This window comes from Salvelinus fontinalis, chromosome 22 (assembly GCF_029448725.1).
Source record: "Salvelinus fontinalis isolate EN_2023a chromosome 22, ASM2944872v1, whole genome shotgun sequence".
Classification (NCBI taxonomy): domain Eukaryota; kingdom Metazoa; phylum Chordata; class Actinopteri; order Salmoniformes; family Salmonidae; genus Salvelinus; species Salvelinus fontinalis.
In genome coordinates this window covers 31903535-31928444 of record NC_074686.1, presented here as the reverse complement: position 1 = coordinate 31928444, position 24910 = coordinate 31903535, and the positions used below count along the sequence as shown (strand labels likewise).

The 24910-nt window shown below is 43.1% G+C and overlaps 1 protein-coding gene across 1 annotated transcript in view; it reads left to right on the top strand.

Moving 5' to 3' along the window:
• The first annotated feature begins 5824 nt into the window (after nt 1-5824).
• The window catches only part of LOC129820203 (elongator complex protein 2-like), a 62076-nt gene continuing 42990 nt past the window's right edge, over nt 5825-24910 (top strand). The window contains exons 1-10 of the mRNA XM_055877204.1: nt 5825-5985; nt 6170-6248; nt 6372-6442; nt 6602-6743; nt 8564-8641; nt 8892-8956; nt 9100-9166; nt 12091-12234; nt 12616-12711; nt 13053-13153. Coding sequence (XP_055733179.1) covers nt 5854-5985; nt 6170-6248; nt 6372-6442; nt 6602-6743; nt 8564-8641; nt 8892-8956; nt 9100-9166; nt 12091-12234; nt 12616-12711; nt 13053-13153 — 975 coding nt within the window. The 5' untranslated portion in view covers nt 5825-5853. The remainder of the gene's footprint in view (nt 5986-6169; nt 6249-6371; nt 6443-6601; nt 6744-8563; nt 8642-8891; nt 8957-9099; nt 9167-12090; nt 12235-12615; nt 12712-13052; nt 13154-24910) is intronic.

The following is a 24910-nucleotide window of genomic DNA, read 5'->3' as shown; positions in this document are numbered from 1 at the left end:
CTTGCTTTGAAGTAGCCTACCTTGTCCATTTGATCCCTGATTCATTGAATGAGGGAATAATTAGATAAAAACAAAAGTATTTGGTTGTAATGTTGCAAAATGTAATATCAAGGGTGGCAACCATCCTCCAGCATAGCTACTGGGGGTGCAGGCCTTTGTTCAAGCCCTGGTCAAACCACATTGTAGCCTAAATATCAGCTGCAACAGTACTTTGATAAGCAGACTTGGGTGTTTCAGGGCTGGATCAAAAGCCAAGCCTGCACACCCAGGAGCTCTCCAGATGGAGGGTTGACCACATGTTGACAACTTTGTGTGTGTGGGGTGTAATGAAAAATGCATATGAACATTTTTTTCAGAGGTCTCTATAGCATACCATTTGTGAATTTCGCTGTATACAATCTAATCAAATCACATTCGCTGAATACAACAGGTGTAGTAGACCCTACAGTGAAATTCTTACTTATAAGCCCTTAAACAACAATGCAGTTTTAAGAAAAACACATAAAAATAGAAATATAACAAATAATTAAGGAGTAACCATAAAATACCAGTAGTGAGGCTATAAACAGGGGGATCCAGTACAGAGGGTACCGGTACAGAGTCAATGTGCGCGGGCACCGATTAGTGGAGGTAATTGAGGTAATATGTACATGTAGGTACAGGTAAAGTGACTATGCATGGATACTAAACAGAGAAGGTGGTGGGGACAATGCAAATAGTCCGGGTAGCCATTTGATTAACTGTTCAAGAGTCTTACGGCTTGGGGGTAGAAGCTGTTAAGAAGCCTTTTTGACCTAGACTTGGCGCCCCTGTACAGATTGCCATGCGGTAGCAGAAAGAACAGTCTATGACTAGGGTGGCTGAAGTCCTTAGAATTTTTTGGGGCCTTCCTCTATCACCGCCTGGAATAGAGGTCCTGGATGGCAGGAAGCTTGGCCCCAGGGATGTACTGGGCCGTATGCACTACCCTCTGAGGTGCCTTGCGGTCGAGGGCCGAGCAGTTGCCATTCCAGGCAGTGATGCAACCGGTCAGGATGCTCTCGATGGTGCAGCTGTAGACATTTTTGAGGATCTGAGGACCCATGCCAAATCTTTTCAGTCTCCTGAGGGGAATAGGTGTTGTCGTGTCCTCTTCATGACTGTCTTGGTGTGTTTGGACCATGATTGTTTGTTGGTGATGTGGACACCAAGGAACTTGAAGCTCTCAACCACTACAGCCCCGTCGATGAGAATGGGGGTGTGCTCGGTCCTCCTTTTTCTGTAGTCCACAATCATCTCCTTTGTCTTGATAACGTGGCGGTAGAGGTTGTTACCCTGGCACCACACTGCCAGGTCTCTGACCTCCTCCCTATAGGCTGTCTCATCGTTGTCAGTGATCATGCCTACCACTGTTGTTTCGTCAGCAAACTTAATGATGGTTTTGGAGTCGTGCTTGGCCATGTAGTCATGGGTGAAAAGGGAGTACAGGAGGGGAATGAGCACGCACCCCTGAGGGGCCCCTGTGTTGAGGATCAGCGTGGCAGATGTATTGTTACCTACCCTTACCACCTGGGGGCGGCCCGTCAGGAAGTCCAGGACCCAGTTGCAGAAGGAGGTGTTTAGTCCCAGGGTCCTTAGCTTAGTGATGAGCTTTCAGGGCACTATGGTGTTGAACGCTGAGCTGTAGTCAATGAATGGCATTCTCACATAGGTGCTTCTTTTGTCCAGGTAGGAATGGGGTGTGGAGTGCAATAGAGATTGTATCATCTATGGATCTGTTGGGGCAGTATGCAAATTGGAGTGGGTCTAGGGTTTCTGGGATGATGGTGTTGATGTGAGCCATGCCTTTTAAGGCTCATGGCTACAGACTTGAGTGCTACGTGTCGGTAGTCATTTGGGCAGGTTACCATGGTGTTCTTGGGCACAAGGACTATGGTGGTCTGCTTGAAACATGTTAGTATTACAGACTCGGTCAGGGACAGGTTGAAAATGTCAGTGAAGACACTTGCCAGTTGGTCAGCGCATGCTCGGAGTACATGTCCTGGTAATCCGTCTGGCCCTGCGACCTTGGGAATGTTGACCTGTTTAAAGGTCTTACTCACACCAGCTACGGCGAGCGTGATCACACAGTCATCCGGAACAGTTAGTACTCTCACGCATTGTTCAGTGTTGCTTGCCTCGAAGCGAGCATAGTAGTTATTTAGCTCATCTGGTACGCTCGTGTCACTGGGCAGCTCGCGGCTGTGCTTCCCTTTGTTGTCCATAATAGACAGTGCTTGATCTGGGATGAAAGAAGTGAAGTAGCTGTCTTTTTACAAGTCTGTCCAAGTCCGGACTTGTAAAAAGACAGCTTCTGCACTTCTTTCATCCCAAATCAAGCACTGCTATTAGCCGTTAAATACAAGATGTGTCGGCATTGTGTGATTGTCTTACTAACAGCTGCCGCTGAAGTTATTATGCTCTTCAGAACCGCTGACTGCTATTTCACTCTCTGTATCTTTCTACTTGGCTGTGTGGCTCTTGGGAACAGGACTGCTGAGCTGAATGTAAAGATCATGAAGGGAGGGTGATTTTGTGCACAGTGAAATGTGGAATCAGCTGCATAGTCAGTAAGTTTCCTAGGATATGCAGATTAAGGATTTTTTAACTATTTTCTCAGGAATATTGGGTTCATGGGCAGGCATATGATTATTCAAATAATCCATGAACTAAGTTTGAGTGGTAGTTTTCACTGCAAAATGCAATCATATCTTGTCTGAAATAGAGTTATGGAATGTAAGTTCTAAAAATGTAAAACAGCTTTCATATATAATTTCCTGTAGGATGTCTTTTTTGCTCCAAAGGTATGTAGGTTTTAGGGTAACGACACTGCATTGACACTGATACAACCATGAACCATAGAAACAAAATAGTTTTTCTGCTTCCAGAGAGTGGCTCCTTACAGAAAGGGCAATGACGGAAATATTCCCATACCTCTACTATTAAACCCCTTTGCCCGGGCATTTGAGACCACTGGTGCAAGCTGGTGATTGTGCCACCCAGCCTGCCAGTGCTATATTCCCAATATGCCCATGCCACTGCTGCCCAGTCTGCCAGAGGGAGGCCCTTATGGGCTAGGCTCATTGAATTACCTGTAAACAAAAGCAGGCTGCAGAAAGTGACATAGTAATCTAGCTGCTGTGTTTTGTTTGGGTATTTACGCTGTCGTTAAATCCTGCACAAGCTCAATTAATACTCTCCGAGCCTCTCTCTCTATCCTGCACGCTAAACTACAGGCCGTCTGTCCGCTCTGCAAGCTGATGTGTGCAGGTAGGGATAACATTACACACACACACACACTTCGGGGGTTGCGTGTCCCTTGTGAATGACACGGGTTTGACCTCTGCTGGCCTTAGTGATTAGCTGTACCTGCTCCCCCAATCTGTCCGGTGCTGGGCGAGATAATAAAGTGATCATTTCTGATGCAGAATGTGTCTGTGGCTTACATCAGAGAGCCGGCACAACAAAGCCTTCAGCATGGCTGGTGCCATACTTAGTGGCTGTGGGAAATAGCAGGGGAGTTACTGTCTGTGCCGCAAATGGCACCCTATTTCCTTTATATTGCACTACTTTTGAACAGAGGCCAGTGTACTATATAGAGAATAGGGTGCCATTTGGGATGCAGCCTGTATTGTAGATGTTGTATGATTCTTAGGGAGATAAATACTTTTTTTTTTTTTTTTTTTTTTTAACTAGGTAAGTCAGTTAAGAACAAATTCTTATTTACAATGATGGCCTACTCCGGCCAAACAGGGCGACACTGGGCCAAGTGGGCACCACCCTATGGGACTCCCAATCACAGCCGGATGTGATACAGCCTGGGAACAGGAGTGTGTCCCCAGGACAGAGAAAGTGTTTATCCCACTCTACTCTAAAGGTATTTTGCCACTTTGTGTAGGGGCACTTTTGAAATCCAGCATAACTCCAATTGAATCATAGTCCCAGTATCCAATCTGAAATAGATAAGTGGACCAGTCTACGGTGTAGTGAAGGGGCCTACTGCAGAACATACAGTATAGGCTAGTAAGGAGCACTGTCTTGTCAAGGAAGAAGTGGGAGATAATAGAAAATGTGAGTCTCTTTGACAGATAGATTTTCGTGGTATTGCGTACCCCATCAGTTCTCTCAGCCACCCCTGAGATGACATCTATTGGGGTTTTCTCACCCAAGAGGTCGCTTTCACTGAGATAAGTCACTTGGAGTGTCTTTGTGTGCACCCTAAATTGGCACCCTATTCCCTATAATGTGCACTACTTTTGACCAGGGTCCACAAGGGACATTTTTTCCTGAAATGTTGATAATGATGAGTCCTAAATACCAACCCTCCAGGACCTGCCTTCTCTCTCTCTCGCCCATCGCTCTTATTCTTGAATCATGTCGTCTCAGAGGGTTCCCGAGATGACAACCCATTTTCTTCCTTGTGATCACGTCAAGAGGTGGTTTTTAAACTGCTTCTGTCAAAACTGTCGTCTGAGACCTTTGCTACATACCTTGTTTGGAGGAGCAGTTCCTACCAGCCCAGAACTGACAGACCAGCTTAGGTCAACCACATCACTTCAGTGTGTAGCCTACTGACAGAGTAACCTTTCATAAAGTGTGCCTGTGATCATATGCCACTGGCAGCTCTGCCATGACCCTGTATACGTTGAGTTGTTTGAAGATGGCTTCGTCTTGTTTTCTTTGCATGTTATATCTTCTGACATGCAAATCAGCAAGGCTGACAGTACAGAGGATACGGTGGAGACACATGACATAATGGAACAAAAGGCTGCAACACTCTTCTTGTCACATTAATTCCGCCGTCGTGTTCAAAGCACTGGCTTATGTATTTCACAGAAACAAAGTTAAATGCAATACAACCCTCATCCACAGCGCTAAACCACATCTTAATTTAGGCCTATAACAGTGTAAATGTTAACATCCAATATAGCCTCTTTTTTAACTAAATTATTCCCAAAGCCCAGACCATTCCCAGAGAAACAGTCCAGTTATGTCTTTTCCATTGCCGTGGTTTATGACTTGAGCAACCAGAAATGACAGGTCAAACTATTTTGGGGACCCCTGTAAAACTGTCTTTAGTCACACTAGGTCATTTTGGACTATTCTAAGCCCATGGTACAGCACTAGTACACAGCTGTGTTTCAAAAAGGGTTAGCCTGACAACTTTAATCATATAAACAATTCTAAAACTTAAAACCCATGGTATGCTATGGTAATTGCAACATGAGTTGGAATGCATTTAGTGAGCTTAGCTTTGCTTTAATTCCATGGTTTTAAAATTTAAATGGGGGACATTTCAATCCACTCAGTACACAAAGCACAAATACTTTTAAAAACCTAAATGCTCACTTGTGACACATTAAACACACAAACCAGCTAGGGTAGGCTACACAACGTCATTATCTCTGGTAGTAGTGTGTATGCCCATCCCTTTTCAAATCCAATACTTTTAATGAATTCACTATAATATATTTATATACTTTCTCCAGCCCAATTTAAATGTTTTAATTTGCCATTAGTTTGTTTTCATATCAACTACTTTATTCAATGAGTGTATTGCACCACCTACTGGATTCTACCGAATAATGAGCAGAAGAGTTCAGTAGCAAGAATGTCCCCTCTCATTTAGACACAATTTATTTGCATGATAAACCGTGGGTTATGTTTGTCAGTAATACTTTAGCGGCTGTCCCCTCAGTGAAACAAAAATATACAGTTAGTCCAGAGTGTGTTCTAGATAATTTTATCCATTGCCGTATGGGAGCGGAACGTTCGTAGAATCTTGTGCGGTGCGTATAACCATATTTACGGTAACTCTACCGGCTAGCATACAAGATGGCGGCTCCCATAATGGAAACATGTCATGTCGCATGTTGTGCAAATCGAACCCCAAATGTTCTTTCATGGGGTCGTGGGGGGCTCATTGCATATGGAACATGCAATTCTGTCGCTCTCTATGACCCACAGGTTATATCTCTTTCACAATTTTAATTATTCGTTTCATTGCAGTGGCAGCATAGGCTAGCTATAGCTAGCTACATCATCAGATTCGTCATTTTGACAGTTGACGTTAATCAGCTTTATTTTGTATTGTGCTAGGTGTCCTTATGTTGTTATTTTTGCTGTGACAGTCAGCTTTACCATTATACAGGAGAAAGGTGTTGTTGCTGTCCTCAATGGACACACCGGGAGGGTGAACACAGTCCAGTGGGTCCACAGAGAGGACTGTGGTGAGTAGCTACCTGCATGCTTCATCCATTGCTTTGGTATGCTGATAATGTGCTTTATATGCCTCATCCTTTGCTTTGATAGACTGTTTCTGATTGGTTGTTCTTCCCTGATTGCTGTTAAAGGTAGAGAAACTCACCTGGTGTCAGGAGGGTCTGACAGTCTACTGATTGTGTGGGAGGCCCAAGATGGAAAGGTGTGTTTTAAAGCCATTAGAAGTAGGAATAGGCCTCATACCATATGTTAATGATCTGTATTGACACTTCTGTGTACATTTGACACATTATCTAAACACAGCAATAGTTTCACTTATATTGATCCTTTCTAAGGCATATGTTTGTGCACCCTGCCCCAGTTTAAACAGTATGTTGAGTGCGTTGGACATACTGGACCAGTGTGTGCTGTGGATGCCATCCACCTGGACAACAATAAGCTACTCATCGCCTCCACAGCCTCCGATTCCACTGTAAAACTATGGCTCTACACTGGAAGTAAAGGTAAGGGAAACTGTTTTTGTCCCAGCGATGACAAGTGTCCTGTCCAGCGGGTGTACTTGTACATCAAGTTGCCTATCGCTACAGGAACAGGAGATGGAAACTAACTCGGGCAAGGCTACTATTCTTTGTTTTTTTGTGACATTGAACAGGTAAAGGAACTCTTTAGGACAGTCAGATTGGGTAAAGCAATCAGATCAGTGATATTGGCCTTTGGACTCATGGGTATGCGTCCCAAATGACACCCTATTACCTATGTAGTGCACTACTTTTGACCAGGGCTCATAGGCCGCCTCAGTAGTACTCAAGTACCCTGTCTCAACATGATTAGGTTACAAAATCCCACAATGTTTGCCAAAAGTCGCCTTATTTTATTTGAGACCGCAACGTGAGGTGGTCTCCTCAATCACCAATATAGATGCATTTCCCCAATAATGGATAAGGTTAGGATTGGATGAGGAAAGGTGATCCTAGATCTGTACCTAGGGGAAGCTTCACCACGAAGCAAGAGAGACATCTGTGAGTTAATCTGTGCTGAATTTTCCAGCTAGCCTGACATCTGCTGCTATGCCGTGGTAGCACAGACAGAACAGTCTGGTCATTTGAATCACAGCGTTTAATGAGTCATCACTTATCAGAATTGTCGGATATTGAAATGATCTATTGTTACCGGAGTGGTTTCCACTCTATCATGACACCAGGATTGTATCAGGACATGGTTTTTTATCAAGGATATTATGCTGGGTCGTATTCGTTAGTGCACAAGACATGGTGTCTAGTGAATACGACCCGGGTTCACTCTTTTGGATGCGTTCCAAATGGCACCCTGTTCCCTATATAGTGCACTACATTTGACCAGAGCCCTAGGGTGCCATTTGGGATGCTGAGATGTCATTATTTTCACTGGACTGTTCTCTTCTCATCCTTATAAGTTCTGTGAGAGAGGAGAGGAGGAAGGAGGATGAAGAGAATAGTGGGAGGGGGTTACTGTAAATTAGCTGCTATCATCTTCCTCCTTTTCGGTGATATTTCATAAAAAATCAGGCCGTATTCATTTTGATGTGAGTTTCTTGTCAGGTCAAAGTTAAAGTCATTTCCATGTAGCCCAGTATCAGTGCTGTTTTAATTGAGATCCGTCCCTGGTGGCGACATGTTGTTTCCTTTGTAGCGTTGGTTGTTTTTTCCCTCTCTGGGTGTGGGGGGAAGTAACGCTGGTGTTACATGACAGTCATGGAGATGGCCGTGTAGCCAAATGGTACCCTTTTCCCTTCAGAGTGCACTACTTTGACCAGATTGTTTTGGGGCCCGGTCAAAAGTAGTGCACTATATAGGGAATAGGGTGATATTTGGGATGCTGGCTGTTTTAGTTTAGTTTGTTAATATGACCATTAAAAAAAAATAAAAAAAAAAAAAGCACACACAAAACTTAAAAGCCATACATTCACATGAAATAAATCATAGAGGATAACACACAATAAAGTCTGGGACTTATTTCCATTGTGGTCTGTCCTCAAGGCATGTTGTCTGATGTAGCCCAGACGTGGCTCTGCTACAAGTATGTGTTGCTAGTGCTAGCTAGTACCTGAAAGACCCCTGGGTTTCTGGGGAAAGGAGAGAAGTTCAATACGTCACCCTTTGACAAATGTCTCTGCAGCTAGGGTTAATGGAACTAATTCTGGCTATTAGCCATCTCACCTCTCGAGGATAAGTTAATGAAATCATCTCGGAGCAGTCGATTTATGGAACCCAATGATTTTTTATAATTTTCATGCACTATCAATAAGGCAAATGTTTCTGTATTTATTTTTCCTCTTTCTATGAAGCGGAGTGCATCCATACCATATCCTTTGGGAGCGGGTTTATGATGGATGTCTCGCTAGCGTGGTTGCCAGGCAGCAGAGGTAAGCTGTTTCCACAGCAGCGGTAGCTGACGGTTGCCAGTGAACCCCCTCCACACCTCAGATCATCTTGAAGTGTTCCGCATGTCATCTCGACTGCCTTTCACATGCCTGTTCCTTTTGATGCTTTGTCCGCCCTCCCTTCCTCCCCTCCACTCAATCTGTCTTAAAAACATGAGGCAGATGCAAATGTGTTATTATGCGGCCTGACTTCAGCAAGCGTGGCAGAACTAACACAATACACTCATTGCAGTTCCCATACTTGCCTGCGGGGGCGACGATTGCAGAATCCATTTGTATGCACAGTGCAATGGACAGGTAAGCTCAAGTAGCTGACTATATGGGCCAACAAATAAAGGTAATGTCATGTTAACATGAATACATTTAGTATGTTGGGTTAACGATGTGTAAACATATTAATTGACTCTGATGCCGACCTTCTTTCCCTGTGTCTCTGACAGTTCAAGAAAGTCCTCTCCTTGCAAGGGCATGAGGATTGGATCCGAGGTGTGGAGTGGGCCTGTGTAGGTGAGGACCACACCACTGTTTTAACAATCTGTTTCTTCATTGCCTTGTTTTATCTGGTGTGTCTTACATAAATCTGACAAATTATCAGGTAGTTTGACAAAATGGATTTGTGGTATAATCTGTATGTCGTGTTGGCTAGTTAGGTACAGGTGGTTGTGTAACCCTGCTGGCTAGTTAGGTACAGGTGGTTGTGTAACCCTGCTGGCTAGTTAGGTACAGGTGGTTGTGTAACCCTGCTGGCTAGTTAGGTACAGGTGGTTGTGTAACCCTGCTGGCTAGTTAGGTACAGGTGGTTATGTAACCCTGCTGGCTAGTTAGGTACAGGTGGTTGTGTAACCCTGCTGGCTAGTTAGGTACAGGTGGTTGTGTAACCCTGCTGGCTAGTTAGGTACAGGTGGTTGTGTAACCCTGCTGGCTAGTTAGGTACAGGTGGTTGTGTAACCCTGCTGGCTAGTTAGGTACAGGTGGTTGTGTAACCCTGTTGGCTAGTTAGGTACAGGTGGTTGTGTAACCCTGCTGGCTAGTTAGGTACAGGTGGTTGTGTAACCCTGTTGGCTAGTTAGGTACAGGTGGTTGTGTAACCCTGCTGGCTAGTTAGGTACAGGTGGTTGTGTAACCCTGCTGGCTAGTTAGGTACAGGTGGTTGTGTAACCCTGCTGGCTAGTTAGGTACAGGTGGTTGTGTAACCCTGTTGGCTAGTTAGGTACAGGTGGTTGTGTAACCCTGCTGGCTAGTTAGGTACAGGTGGTTGTGTAACCCTGCTGGCTAGTTAGGTACAGGTGGTTGTGTAACCCTGTTGGCTAGTTAGGTACAGGTGGTTGTGTAACCCTGTTGGCTAGTTAGGTACAGGTGGTTGTGTAACCCTGCTGGCTAGTTAGGTACAGGTGGTTGTGTAACCCTGCTGGCTAGTTAGGTACAGGTGGTTGTGTAACCCTGCTGGCTAGTTAGGTACAGGTGGTTGTGTAACCCTGCTGGCTAGTTAGGTACACGTGGTTGTGTAACCCTGCTGGCTAGTTAGGTACAGGTGGTTGTGTAACCCTGCTGGCTAGTTAGGTACAGGTGGTTGTGTAACCCTGCTGGCTAGTTAGGTACAGGTGGTTGTGTAACCCTGCTGGCTAGTTAGGTACAGGTGGTTGTGTAACCCTGCTGGCTAGGTAGGTACAGGTGGTTATGTAACCCTGCTGGCTAGTTAGGTACAGGTGGTTGTGTAACCCTGTTGGCTAGTTAGGTACAGGTGGTTATGTAACCCTGCTGGCTAGTTAGGTACAGGTGGTTGTGTAACCTTGCTGGCTAGTTAGGTACAGGTGGTTGTGTAACCCACTCCAGATGTACTCCAGCAGTGCTCTGTTCAGGGCTACATCATAAATGGCACTGTATGCCCTTTATATAGTGTGTAACTTTTGACCAGAGTTTTATTTATTAATTATTTTATTTTACCTTTATTTAACTAGGCCAGTCAAGAACAAATTCTTATTTTACAATGGCGGCCAAACCTTCCCCTGCCAAACCTTCCCCTTCCAAATCTTCCCCTAACCCGGACAACTCTGGGACAATTGTGCGCCGCCCTATGGGACTCCCAATCACGGCCAGTTGTGATACCGCCTATGATCGAACCAGGGTCTGTAGTGACGCCTCTAGCACTGAGATGCAGTGCCTTAGACTGCTGCGCCACTCGGGAGCCCTATTGGGCCTGGTCAAAAGTAGTGCACTATTCAGGGGATAGGGTGCCATTTGGGATGCACACCCAGGGTTTGTAAAAGCTATTTCATCTCCTTCACCGACCGTCATCACTAGACTCATCCCTCTCACTTGATGACTTACTCCAAGCTGGTCGGCCAGTATTGGCAGAGACAATGTGTGTCCCGAAATGGCTCCCTATATAGTGCACTATTCTTAACCAGAGGCTCTGATCAAAAGTAGTGCACTATATAGGGAATAGGGTGCCATTTGGGATGCTGTCAGAGATTAATTTATATGCACCAGCCCCACAGGCAGTGTAAAATTGCTCTCCACCTTAAAAGGGTAAAAGAAAATGAAAATTTGTCCTTTTATGACTGGGACGTCTGTTTTAATTAGATTTCATTTTTGTAGACGGACGTCTTTCCATAATGCATGAAACGGCTGCAGCAGAGCCCAGTCAATGCTTTATTTCTTCCCTCTCTCTCAGATATACTGTATCCTTCAAGCAGCTATTTCCACAGCCCTGTCTTTTGAGATCACTCTTTTTCATTCCAGCCCTTGTAGGACATGGTTCAGCCAATGTTCTGACACTTAGTGGTGACTAAAGGTCCCCTCTCATCACAGGAGTAAGGGTGTTAACCCTGGCCCCCTTGTACTACCATGGCCACCTAATCACCCCGTTTCTTTCAACCTCTCTCCTCGCTCTCTTCCCCAGGTAGTCGTAGTTGGAAAAAGAGTGTTCTCTCTTCTCAGCCGTCTTACCTAGAGTGCATCTGAAATGGCACCCTGTTCCCTCTGTAGTGACCTCATTTTGCCCAGAGGATATAGGGAATAGATCACATTGTGACAATAATGAGTCTACGTCGGGTCTCGCTTGTCAAAGATGTCTTCTGACTTCAGCACATCCTGAATTTTTTTAATTCAAAAATATATATATATTTGACCTTTTTAACTAGGCAAGTCAGTTAGTTAGACACATTCTTATTTTCAATGACGGCCTAGCAACAGTGGCTTAACTGCCTTGTTCAGGGGCAGAATGACATTTGTTCCTTGTCAGCTCAGGGATTTGCTCCTGCAACCTTTCGGTTACTAGTGCAACGCTCTAACGACTAGGCTACCTGCCGCCCCCGGAATAAATAAAGGCTCAATTAATAAAAGTTAATAAATAAAGGTTAAAGGTTAATAAATAATGAATAGATAAAGGTTCAATTAAAATCAACTAATGTCTACCTGCATGCTGGCAGACGGGGATCTGTTACTGGCCAGCTGTGCTCAGGACTGTCTGATCCGGGTTTGGAGGCTGGCTGCCAAGTCCAGGACGAAGAGAAACGCGCAGGAAGAACGCACCATTAGGATGACTGAAGATGTCTTTACACTGACACAGAGCGGTGAGCAGACACTATCAGGTTTTATTAGAAAAATGGGTTCATTAGAATTATTAATAATGAATGATTAAATCTTAACGTCAGGTTTGAGTCACTTTCACAGTCTGTTTCAATGTCTGTCTAGCAAGAAGAATCAAGAATCACGTGATCATTAATGTGAATGTCATCATTGTCGATGTTCATTGGATTGATGCCTTTTTATTTAAATATATTTTTAATGTCGTATTATTTTAATCGGGGGACATTTGGATTGTTCAATCCCTGGCAACAACCGTACAATTCTAAAACATGCCTTTTAACTGAATCACACAAGTGGATGCAGTTTGTGATTGTACAATCATACCGTTCGACTTTAGATTCATGCACGTTGTCTTTTTGCCCCAGATGCCTCCTCAGCGTTTGCAGTGACGCTAGAGTCAGTCCTTGCCGGCCACGAGAACAAGGTCTATGGAGTCCACTGGCAGCCCCCTGTCATCAAAGGTACTCTACTGTCAACCTATACGCCATTTGTTCCCCAGATCACACTTGATTTATTTCACTGTGATGTGGAGGTGTCATACTAAATGATTTCATGGGGATGGAGGGAGAGTGATTTGTTCCACACGCCCAGGAAATCAGAAAGGGTGAACCCTAAACTCTTTTAATAGTTCACATCACTCACTGTCTGTCCGCTGCGGTACTTTCATGATGTTTTTATCCATCCAACCTGTGTTGCTGTATTGTGGCTCCGAGGAAGACGTTTCTCTTAGGTACAGATCAGCATCTAGGGAAAATGTCACTACTGTGTTCCTTCATTGTGAAGCTCTTTGTCTCCCCTACAGGTGGCGACCAGCACCAGTCTCTGAGCCTGCTCTCTGCTTCCATGGACAAGACCATGATCCTGTGGGCTCAGGAGGAAGGCTCAGGGGTGTGGGTGGAGCAGGTCAGTGTTTACTTCTGGTTGTGTCCCAAACAGCACCCTGTTCCCTATAGGGCACAACTTAGGTCTTAAGTAGTGCACTAAATGGGGAATAGGGTGGCGTTCAGGACACAGACCTCTGGTAAAGGTCACCCCCACACACACACTCCTGTTTCTCTCTGTTTTTCTGTCTGTGTGTTTGTGTATGTCTTTGTCTGTCAGTCTCTCAGTTTTTGTCTCTCTCTCTCAGAACATCTGCTGTTTCTCACAGTGCTGGGCTAAATTTAACAGAAGTGTGGAAGATGTAAGTTCCTCCCCATCTGCCCCTGAGTTTCAGGAGTGTTGAATTCTGGGAGAGACCTTATATAACCTTTCTTCTCCTCCTCCACTCTTAACATCTCGTGAAATCAATAGATGACTGTGCTACTACAAAGGACATAGTTGGCTTTATCACCAGAATCATGTTTAAATCCCAATGTCAGAGAGACCTTTGCAGAGCTCTGCTGTACGACTATTTTACTTGCATATGTGCCTAAATATTTTGTTGTGCAACCTGACGTTTCTATTTAGGAGCACCAGTACACCTAGAATAATGAAGGATTCTAGCTTTATTACCTCTAATATTTTGTATTGTGTTCCCAAATTCTTTTGTGTGTGTGCCTACATTTTTCAACTTAGGCGCACATGTGCTCCTTGTAAAAAACAAGTCAGCGTAGAGCCCTACTTTGTAGCATGGCTAGATAGGGAGGACCCCCCTCACTGGCTATCAGCCTAAAAGCAGGCCTTGGCCTATATTCATAAAGCATCTCATGGTAGGAGTGCTGATCTATGATCAGGTCCACCTTGTCCTTGTAATTTTATTAATTGTAATCAAAAATGCAAAACTGATCCTAGATCAACACTCAGTCTAAGACACTTTGAATATAGGGCCAGGCCCTCACCCCAATCCAACCTGAACAGGGCTTTGAGTGGCATTCTCAGAGAGGAAGATGACATGATGGAAGGATAATAGTCTACAGGTGATCAATGACATGGAGTTCGTTTGATCTTGGCGTTTGCACGTACGGTGGCAGAAATTCAGTTCCTCCGCTCTGACACCAGGAGACTGATAATACCGCTTATCTTGACACCAGGAGACTGATAAGGATCTGCAACAAAGTAAAAAATTGTTCCAGGCTCCTACTCTTGACGTTGATTAGAACAAGGTCGTCAATGGAATGAAAGAACAGCAGCGGGTCTCTGGAAAAGATAACATGTCTCCTCTGGCCAGGGCTTTGACACAGCAAGGCAGGATGAAAACTCCTGGAAGAGCTCCTTTCTTTGTTCAGTGTGAAAGTGCATAAGATATGTGAAAAGTAAATTTTTTCCCCCCTCATTTTTCAAATGGGGAGAAACCTTACAAAGGAAGCCAACGTCTGTTATTGTACAATTCAATGATTTACATCTAATTGCAGATTTCTTCCTCCCCACTGTGCTCACATCCAGTGGAAAGCTCAATAGGTGTAATTCCCTTTGCCAAAAGAGTATTATTAATCTCAAAAACCCCACACTTAAAAAGTGCTGGGCAAAGTCCAGGTTAATGGAAGCACACAGACAGTGGGAAGAGTTTTGTCACTGTTATCAATGACATTCACAATTGGGATAGATGACATTGCTAAGGCCTTTCACATGTCCTGTCTGCACCAGAAGGATACATATCCCTTTCTATACTGGACCAAAATATAACCCCAACAATGTATAGGCTTCTCTAAAATGTGCAGTTTTGTCACACAACACAATGCCACAGATGTTTCAAGATTTGAGTGAGTGTGCAATTGGCATACTGACTGCAGGAATGTCCACCAGAGCTGTTGCCAGAGAATTTAATGTTCGTTTCTCGTCCATAAGCCGTTTTAGATAATTTGTCAGTATGTCCATAACCTTAGACCATGTGTAACCACGCCAGCCCAGGACTTCCACATCTGACTTCTTCACCTGTGGGATCGTCTGAGACAGACACCCGGACAGCTGATGAAACTGAGGAGTATTTCTGTCTGTAATAAAGCCCTTTTTTGGGGAGAAATGCATTAAGGGGTCACTGGGCCTGGCTCCCAAGTGGGTGATCCTATGCCCTCCATGGCGGCACTCCTGTCCAGTCATGTGAAATCCATAGAGGCCTAATATTTTTTTTTCAATTGACTGATTCGTTATATGAACTGTAACTCAGTAAAAATCGTTGAAATTGTTGCATGTTGCGTTTTATATATTTTTTTTATTCAGTGTAGATCAGGTTCATGTTCAGTGAGGAGAAAAGGTTTTAAAAGGGAAGTGAAATGGGGGAAGAAAAACTAGAACTTGTCTAATAAGAAACGCTTGTTTTCATTTTCTGTTATGAAACGTTTTGCTATGGCGTTCCCTACTGAACACACCCCAGGATTTAAAGGCCCACTGAGCTTAGCCAGGCAGTACATGACCAACCTTGGCTATGTCTTAATTAACACCTTACCCCTCCATGATGATTAGAGTAATTGGTGAAATTTAGCAGAGGGCCGGGGCGAGCAGTGGGATGGCGTAAATCACCAAGTACTAAAGAGTCATACTGGTAATTAGGTACCGGGGAGGCCAATAGACCAGAGCATCACTCCCTCAGATGTGCCTGTTCGTGTGTCTGTGTTGTATGTCTGTGTGTTGTATGTCTGTGTCTGTATGTCTGTGTTCATATGTTTGTGTTTGTATTTGTCTGTTTGTATTAGTGGGTCTATGTTCGTCTGTCTGTGTTTGTATTTGTCTGTCTGTGTTTGTGGGTCTATGTTCGTGTGTCTGTGTGTCTGTGTGTCTGTGTGTCTGTGTGTCTGTGTGTCTGTGTGTCTGTGTGTTTGTGTCTGTGTTTATTTGTTTGTGGGTCTATGTTTGTGGGTCTGTGTGTCTGTGTCTGTGTTTATTTGTTTGTGGGTCTATGTTTGTGGGTCTGTGTGTCTGTGTCTGTGTTTATTTGTTTGTGGGTCTATGTTTGTGGGTCTGTGTGTCTGTGTCTGTGTTCGTATGTCTGTGTTCATATGTCTGTGTTCGTGTTCGTATTTGTCTGTCTGTGTTTGCATTTGTCTGTCTGTGTTTGCATTTGTCTGTCTGTGTTTGCATTTGTCTGTCTGTGTTTGCATTTGTCTGTCTGTGTTTGCATTTGTCTGTCTGTGTTTGTATTTGTCTATCTGTGTTTGTATTTGTCTGTTTGTATTTGTCTGTCTGTGTTTGTATTTGTCTGTCTGTGTCTATGTTCGTGTGTCTATGTTCGTGTGTCTATGTTCGTGTGTCTGTGTCTATGTTCGTGTGTCTGTCCCTGTGTTTGTATTTGTCTGTGTTTGTCTGTGTTTGTCTGTGTTTGTATTTGTCTGTGTTTGTATTTGTATGTCTGTGTTTGTTCTTATGTCTGTGTCTGTGTTTGTTCTTATGTCTGTGTCTGTGTTTGTTCTTATGTCTGTGTCTGTTTGTGTGTTTGTTCGTGTGTCTGTGTCTGTGTTTGTTCGTGTGTCTGTGTCTGTGTTTGTTCGTGTGTCTGTGTCTGTGTTTGTTCGTGTGTCTGTGTCTGTGTTTGTTCGTGTGTCTGTGTCTGTGTTTGTTCGTGTGTCTGTCTGCTTGTATGTCTGTCTGTGTTTGTATTTGTCTGTCTGTGTCTATGTTCGTGTGTCTGTGTCTATGTTCGTGTGTCTGTGTCTATGTTCGTGTGTCTGTCCCTGTGTTTGTATTTGTCTGTGTTTGTCTGTGTTTGTATTTGTCTGTGTTTGTATTTGTATGTCTGTGTTTGTTCTTATGTCTGTGTCTGTGTTTGTTCTTATGTCTGTGTTTGTTCTTATGTCTGTGTTTGTTCTTATGTCTGTGTCTGTGTTTGTTCTTATGTCTGTGTTTGTTCTTATGTCTGTGTCTGTTTGTGTGTTTGTTCGTGTGTCTGTTTGTGTGTTTGTTCGTGTGTCTGTTTGTGTGTTTGTTCGTGTGTCTGTTTGTGTGTTTGTTCGTGTGTCTGTTTGTGTGTTTGTTCGTGTGTCTGTGTCTGTGTTTGTTCGTGTGTCTGTGTCTGTGTTTGTTCGTGTGTCTGTGTCTGTGTTTGTTCGTGTGTGTGTCTGTGTTTGTTCGTATGTCTGTCTGTCTGTGTTTGTGTGTCTGTCTGTCTGTGTTTGCATTTGTCTGTCTGTGTTTGTATTTGTCTATCTGTGTTTGTATTTGTCTGTCTGTGTTTGTATTTGTCTGTCTGTGTTTGTATTTGTCTGTCTGTGTTTGTATTTGTCTGTCTGTGTCTATGTTCGTGTGTCTATGTTCGTGTGTCTATGTTCGTGTGTCTGTGTCTATGTTCGTGTGTCTGTCCCTGTGTTTGTATTTGTCTGTGTTTGTCTGTGTTTGTATTTGTCTGTGTTTGTATTTGTATGTCTGTGTTTGTTCTTATGTCTGTGTCTGTGTTTGTTCTTATGTCTGTGTCTGTGTTTGTTCTTATGTCTGTGTTTGTTCTTATGTCTGTGTCTGTTTGTGTGTTTGTTCGTGTGTCTGTTTGTGTGTTTGTTCGTGTGTCTGTTTGTGTGTTTGTTCGTGTGTCTGTTTGTGTGTTTGTTCGTGTGTCTGTGTCTGTGTTTGTTCGTGTGTCTGTGTCTGTGTTTGTTCGTATGTCTGTCTGTGTTTGTGTGTCTGTCTGTCTGTGTTTGTGTGTCTGTCTGTCTGTGTTTGTGTGTCTGTCTGTGTTTGTGTGTCTGTCTGTGTTCTTTTTATTTTACTTAACCTTTATTTTGACGGGGAGTCAATGCTGAGACCAAAACCTCTTGTCTTTGTGTATCCATCAACCAATCAAATCAAATTGTATGTCACATGCGCCAAATACAACAGCTGTCGACCTTACTGTGAAATGCTTACTTACAAGCCCTTAACGTGTAGGTAAATGAATTAGTTTATCTAGTTGTCACAAAGTGCTTTACAGGAACCAGCCTAGATCCCAAAGAGCAAGCAGAGACAGTAGCATAGGCCAGGGAAAACTCCTCAGATGAAAGAAACCAATAGAGGAACTAGGCTGTTTGCTATTAACCTGTGGATGGTCAAAGCTTCCCTTTACTGTACCGTATGGCCTTCTCGTTCGTTTCCAGACAACATCATTCAGTCCAGTTCAGAGATCCTTTCTCTTGAAGAATGAAATATGCCTCTTCTCTGTAGTTCTTGTTCTATGCCTCCCCCTCTACCCGCTGGCCAGCGATAAGACCCCGCGTCGCGTCTCTCATCCATATTGTTTTCCCTGCTAAACAAGACTGATGTCGTTTTTGTTGTGTGCCTCTGAATTTTGCACGATTCACGGCGGGGCTGTTGTGTGTGTGAAATAAAAATCAATCGGGTTAATGTTGCATCGCTCTGTCCCCCCTCGTATCTCCTGGTGGTCTATCCCCTGACTGGCTGGGGGAGATGGGTCTCTCCTGGTGGTCTATCCCCTGAATGGCTGGGGGAGATGGGTCTCTCCTTGTCGTCTATCCCCTGAATGGCTGGGGGAGATGGGTCTCTCCTGGTGGTCTATCCCCTGAATGGCTGGGGGAGATGGGTCTCTCCTGGTCGTCTATCCCCTGACTGGCTGGGGGAGATGGGTCTCTCCTGGTGGTCTATCCCCTGACTGGCTGGGGGAGATGGGTCTCTCCTGGTCGTCTATCCCCTGAATGGCTGGGGGAGATGGGTCTCTTCTGGTTTTCGTCTATCCCCTGAATGGCTGGGGGAGATGGGTCTCTTCTGGTTTTCGTCTATCCCCTGACTGGCTGGGGGAGATGGGTCTCTCCTGGTCATCTATCCCCTGAATGGCTGGGGGAGATGGGTCTCTTCTGGTTTTCGTCTATCCCCTGACTGGCTGGGGGAGATGGGTCTCTCCTGGTGGTCTATCCCCTGAATGGCTGGGGGAGATGGGTCTCTTCTGGTTTTCGTCTATCCCCTGAATGGCTGGGGGAGATGGGTCTCTCCTGGTGGTCTATCCCCTGAATGGCTGGGGGAGATGGGTCTCTCCTGGTGGTCTATCCCCTGAATGGCTGGGGGAGATGGGTCTCTTCTGGTTTTCGTCTATCCCCTGACTGGCTGGGGGAGATGGGTCTCTTCTGGTTTTCGTCTATCCCCTGAATGGCTGGGGGAGATGGGTCTCTTCTGGTCGTCTATCCCCTGAATGGCTGGGGGAGATGGGTCTCTTCTGGTTTTCGTCTATCCCCTGACTGGCTGGGGGAGATGGGTCTCTTCTGGTTTTCGTCTATCCCCTGAATGGCTGGGGGAGATGGGTCTCTTCTGGTTTTCGTCTATCCCCTGACTGGCTGGGGGAGATGGGTCTCTTCTGGTTTTCGTCTATCCCCTGAATGGCTGGGGGAGATGGGTCTCTTCTGGTTTTCGTCTATCCCCTGACTGGCTGGGGGAGATGGGTCTCTTCTGGTTTTCGTCTATCCCCTGACTGGCTGGGGGAGATGGGTCTCTCCTTCTCGTTGTCTGTCCCCTAAATGGCTGGGGGAGATTGGTGCCACTCAAGTGAAAGCGGACAGATTTATAGCAGTCGTTAGTTCCGCCTTATCGCAGCCTTAGGATCAACAGAAATGTGGTTTTGAAGGTCATTGATGGCAGGGCCTCTAGGAGGGAGAATAATGAAGTTGGCACTAAAAACCTCCCTGCCAAGTTGCTGCTAAGGCCCCCAGGTTACATGTATCATTGCGCTACAAGGAGAGGGAATTTGTAGGCCTAATGTTTGGTGAATGTTATTCAAATTTTAACCCAAAATCCAACTTCAATAGGACTAAGAGTATACCTCCTGCTGCTACTACTACTGCTTCTGCTACTAATACCACTACTACTCTCTCTCTTTATCTCTTCCTTCTCTCTTGAGCCCCTTCTCACTCACTCACTCAACTCAAGGGGCTTTATTGGCATGGGAAACATATGTAAACATTGCCAAAGCAATTGAAGTAGATAATATACAGAAGGGAAATAAACAATAAAAATCAACAGTAAACGTTACACTCACAAGTTCCAAAAAAATAAAGACAATAAAAATGTTAATATGTGTGTGTATATATACAGAGTTGTAACGATGTGCAAATAGTTAAAGTACAAAAGGGAAAATAAATAAACATAAATATGGGTTGTTTTTCCAATGGTGTTTGTTTGTTCTTCACTGGTTGCCCTTTTCTTGTAGCAACAGGTCACAAATCTTGCTGCTGTGATTGCACACTGGGATTTCACCCAGTAGATATGGGAGTTTATCAAAATTGGGTTTGTTTTTGAATTCTTTGTTTATCTGTGTAATCTGAGGGAAATATGTGTCTCTAATATGGTCATACATTTAGCAGGAGGTTAGGAAATGCAGCTCAGTTTCCACCTCATTTTGTGGGCAGCCTATCTGCCTACGGCGGCCTGTCTCAATAACAAGGCTCTGCTCACTGAGTCTGTACATAGTCAAAGCTTTCCTTAAGTTTGGGTCAGTCATAGTGGTCAGGAAATCCCGGTGTGCCATCACAGCAGCAATATTTGTGACCTGTTGCCACAAGAAAAGGGCAACCAGTGAAGAACAAACATCACTGAAAATATTTTTTTTAAATGGAGAAGTCTTACACTTCAGTGTTGAGATGCAAAAATCCTAGCAAAATGCTTGCCGCATAGAATTTAAAAAGTATTGTCAGATATTATTCATCCTAATTAGACATGTTTTTTACATGGACGATACATTGGAGATAATATAAGATAAGTACTGAAAACAATAGAATACTATGAAATATCGGGGACACCAGGCCTGGATTTCATAGCTGATTTTGAAAAGGCTTTTGATAAAGTACGACTGGAGTTTATATATAAATGCCTAGAATATTTAAATTTTGTTGAATCTCTTATAAAATGGGTTAAAGTTATGTATAGTAACCCTATGTGTAAAATAGTAAATAATGGCTACATCTCAGAAAGTTTTAAACTATCTAGAGGAGTAAAACAAGGTTGTCCACTATCGGCATATCTATTTATTATTGCCATCGAAATGTTAGCTGTTAAGATTAGATCAAACATTAATATTAAGGGATTAGAAATCCGTGGCTTAAAAACTAAGGTGTCATTGTACGCTGATGATTCATGTTTTCTTTTAAAACCACAATTAGAGTCTCTCCATGGCCTCTTAGAGGATCTAGATACTTTTGCTATCCTCTCTCGATTAAAACCAAATTATGATAAGTGTACTACGTATTGGATCACAAAAAAATGCACATTTTACATTACCATGTAGTTTACCAATTAAATGGTCTGACGGAGATGTGGACATACTCGGTATACATATGGAAATGTCTGCTCTACCCAAAATTACAACCAATTAATTACAGCATTACGACAAAATGGAAGAGGCAAGTAGAAGGGGAAAAAAGTATGTCGGCCCTGTATTAAAGAACATAAATGATTAAAGAAAAGTGTGATAGATAAAAACATATACCAATTTAATTTAAGGACCAAATTTAACACACCTGCTCCCCATTCACACCTGAGACCTTGTAACACTAACGAGTCACATGACACCGGGGAGGAAAATGGCTAATTGGGCCCAATTTGGACATTTTCACTTAGGGGTGTACTCACTTTTGTTGCCAGCGGTTTAGACATTAATGGCTGTGTATCGAGTTATTTTGAGGGGACAGCAAATTTACACTTATACAAGCTGTACACTCACTACTTTACATTGTAGCAGAGTGTAATTTCTTCAGTGTTGTCACATGAAAAGATTTACTCAAATATTTACAAAAATGTGAGGGGTGTACTCACTTTTGTGATATACTGTATGTCTATATAGGTATATGTATGCATGCGTGTATGGATATATATATTTTCCCCAAAAATAAATGGGGGATTGGAAATGATGCAGACAATTACATTGATTGAAGCAACATTCTTTACGAAATATTAAGCTAATTGACCCCTTAAAAAAATATTATAATAATAGAAAATTCTGCCACAGTGGTCAGTTATTCTGCCACCGTGTATTCTCTGTTTAGGGCCAAATAGTATTCTAGTTTGCTCTGTTTTTTTGTTAATTCTTTCCGTTGTGTCAAGTAGTTATCTTTTCTCATGATTTGGTTGGGTCTAATTGTGTTGCTGTCCTGGGGCCTGTGCGGTCTGTTTGTGTTTGTGAACAGAGCCCCAGGACCAGCTTGCTTAGGGGACTAGGTTTTTGCATTCTTCATCAAACCATTTGTCATTGTTGTTCATTTTCTTAGGTTTTCTGTTTGAAATGTTTTGATTTGTTAGGGAAGCTGAGAGGTCAAATATACTGTTAAGATTTCCTACTGCCATTTTTACACCTCTCGCTTGCTTTATCCCCTCTCTCTCGCTTCATCCCCTCTCTCGTGCTTTATCCCCTCTCTTTTTCGCTTTATCCTCGGTCTCTCTCTCTCTCTCTCTCTCGTGCAACGGATCTCTTCCTTTGGGCCAGGTTTAGCTGCTAGGTTCGTCTAAAGCTTTTAATTGTCTCACTATATTCTCCAAACAGCCCGACTACATCGCTTTAGAGACTATATCCAGGGTTCTGTAAAAGGGCATGCCATTTTTTTCCCGGTAGGTTGAGGGATGTGACCTGATGAGCAGCTCAATCGGTATAGGACCCAGGCTTTCAGGACCTCTTCATGAACAAAGACTTAGGCCTAGTTGGATATGACAATATAGCAAGGGGCTTGTACATGTTTTCTTCATGCGTTATACTCTCAGGAGCAAATATTGAGTTTGAGGTAGTTGACACCTTTTTAGTGTTATCTGTTTCTATTTCTAGTTAAGTTTTTTTGAATACTCGTGTGTTTACTAGTGTGGTAGATGTTGCTGAGTGAAAGTTATTTCTGTGTTGCACTTCAATCCTTCTGCAAATGGCCCTGGTTACATAGCCGACAAGGAAGTGTTTTTAATGTAGGCTGTATTGTTATTTTGATATTGGTTTTTAATATTGTTTTCCCCTGGATATTACTGTCAGGAACTGGATCCATACACGCAATGACTTCATTTGGATAACGTTTTCTTTTTATGCCTTAATGTTATCACTCAATTATAATCCTCTTTTGCTCCACAATTCTCTCTGCCTGAAATATACTTGTTTACCACTTAGGTCCTCTTCATTTGGTTATTGTTAATTGGCATATTACTTATTTGAGAAATTGTCCAAATTGGGGGTCCGTATTCATAAAGTGTCCTAGAGTAGGAGTCCTGATCTAGGATTAGTTTAACCTTTTATTGACAGGCGGGGGCCTGTTCCTAGATCAGCACTCTTTTAGAATATGGGTGCTGATGATAGACTTACTCCACCTGTGAAAAGAAAGCATTCTGTCTCTAGTTTATACACTGCACAGTTTCCATTCAACTACCAGTACATCATTCCTCTCTATATAGATTTAATCAAATATAGATTTACATACATGTACTGCAGCATTATTCAAGTGTGAAGCAGGTGGTTGTGATGTTGAAAGACCAGACTGTATTCTGTTTCCCGCAGGCCGATTTTTATTTTTTATTTTGTCAAAGCGTATGGTCGGGTGACCGGAACATAATTCAAATCATTTGTACCCTGCAAATTGATCACAACTAAGCCCAAAAATAGATGTATTTGAAAATAACATTAATTTCATAGCTTGCTTACATCGAGACACAATCAAATATGTTTTTTCATTGCAATATTTAGGAAAATGTTTTGCTGAATTCCTGGTGATGTTAGGCTTTTTTTGACTAAAAACAGAAATCCAATTAATTGTTATTCTATTTTTTTACTAAAACACTGGCGGGGTCGCCTTCTGCCAACCCCTGATAGGTATTAGGATGCCATTTGAGACGTAACCTACTTGTATGGAGCGATTACATTCCCAGGTTAAAGGCTCTCCCACCCAATTCCAATTTACACAAATCCAAGTGCAGTCTTAATATGTTCTCCAGCTATGCACTTTTTGGCGCCCATTTGTTTAATGTGATACAGAGCACTGGGACTGCTTTCATTATTGCATTAGAAGATACATGTATTCCAAAAACAACACCATTTATTCCACTCTTATAATGAGTCTTCCAGCTTTGCATAATTTCTTCTTCTGACTTGACTACCTGATTTATTTGTAACCCATCCTTTGCGCTTGAATGGTGTTTGTTAATGAGAGATGGTTGGATGGAGAAAGAGCAGACATAAAGTGCCTTCAGAAAGTATTCACACCCCTTGACTTTTTACATATTTTGTTGTGTTACAGCTTGAATTTAACATGGATTAAATTGATATCTTTTTTTGTCACTGGCCTACACACTATACACCATAATGTCAAAGTGAAATTTATGTCTTTCGAAATGTTTAATAATTAACAAAAAATGAAAAGCTGAAATGTCTTGAGCCAAGAAGTATTCAACCCATTTGTTATGGCAAGCCTAAATACATTCAGGATTAAAAAAGTGTTTAACAAGTCACTTAATAAGTTGTATGGACTTAACAAGATTTTTGAATGACTACCTAATCTCTGTACCCCACACATACCATTATCTGTAAGGTACCTCAGTCGCGCAATGCATTTCAAACACAGATTCAACCACAAAGACCAGGGAGGTTTTCCAATGCCTCGCAAAGAAAGGCATCTATTGGTAGATGGGTAAAAAAAAAAGCTGACATTTTTTATCCCTATGAGCATGGTGAAGTTAATAATTATTAACTCAGTTGCCAGAGAGGAAGGAAACCGCTCAGGGATTTCATAACAGTTAGGGGTTAATGGCTGTGATAGAACACTGATGATGGATCAACAACATTGTAGTTACTCCACAATACTAACCTAAGTGACATTG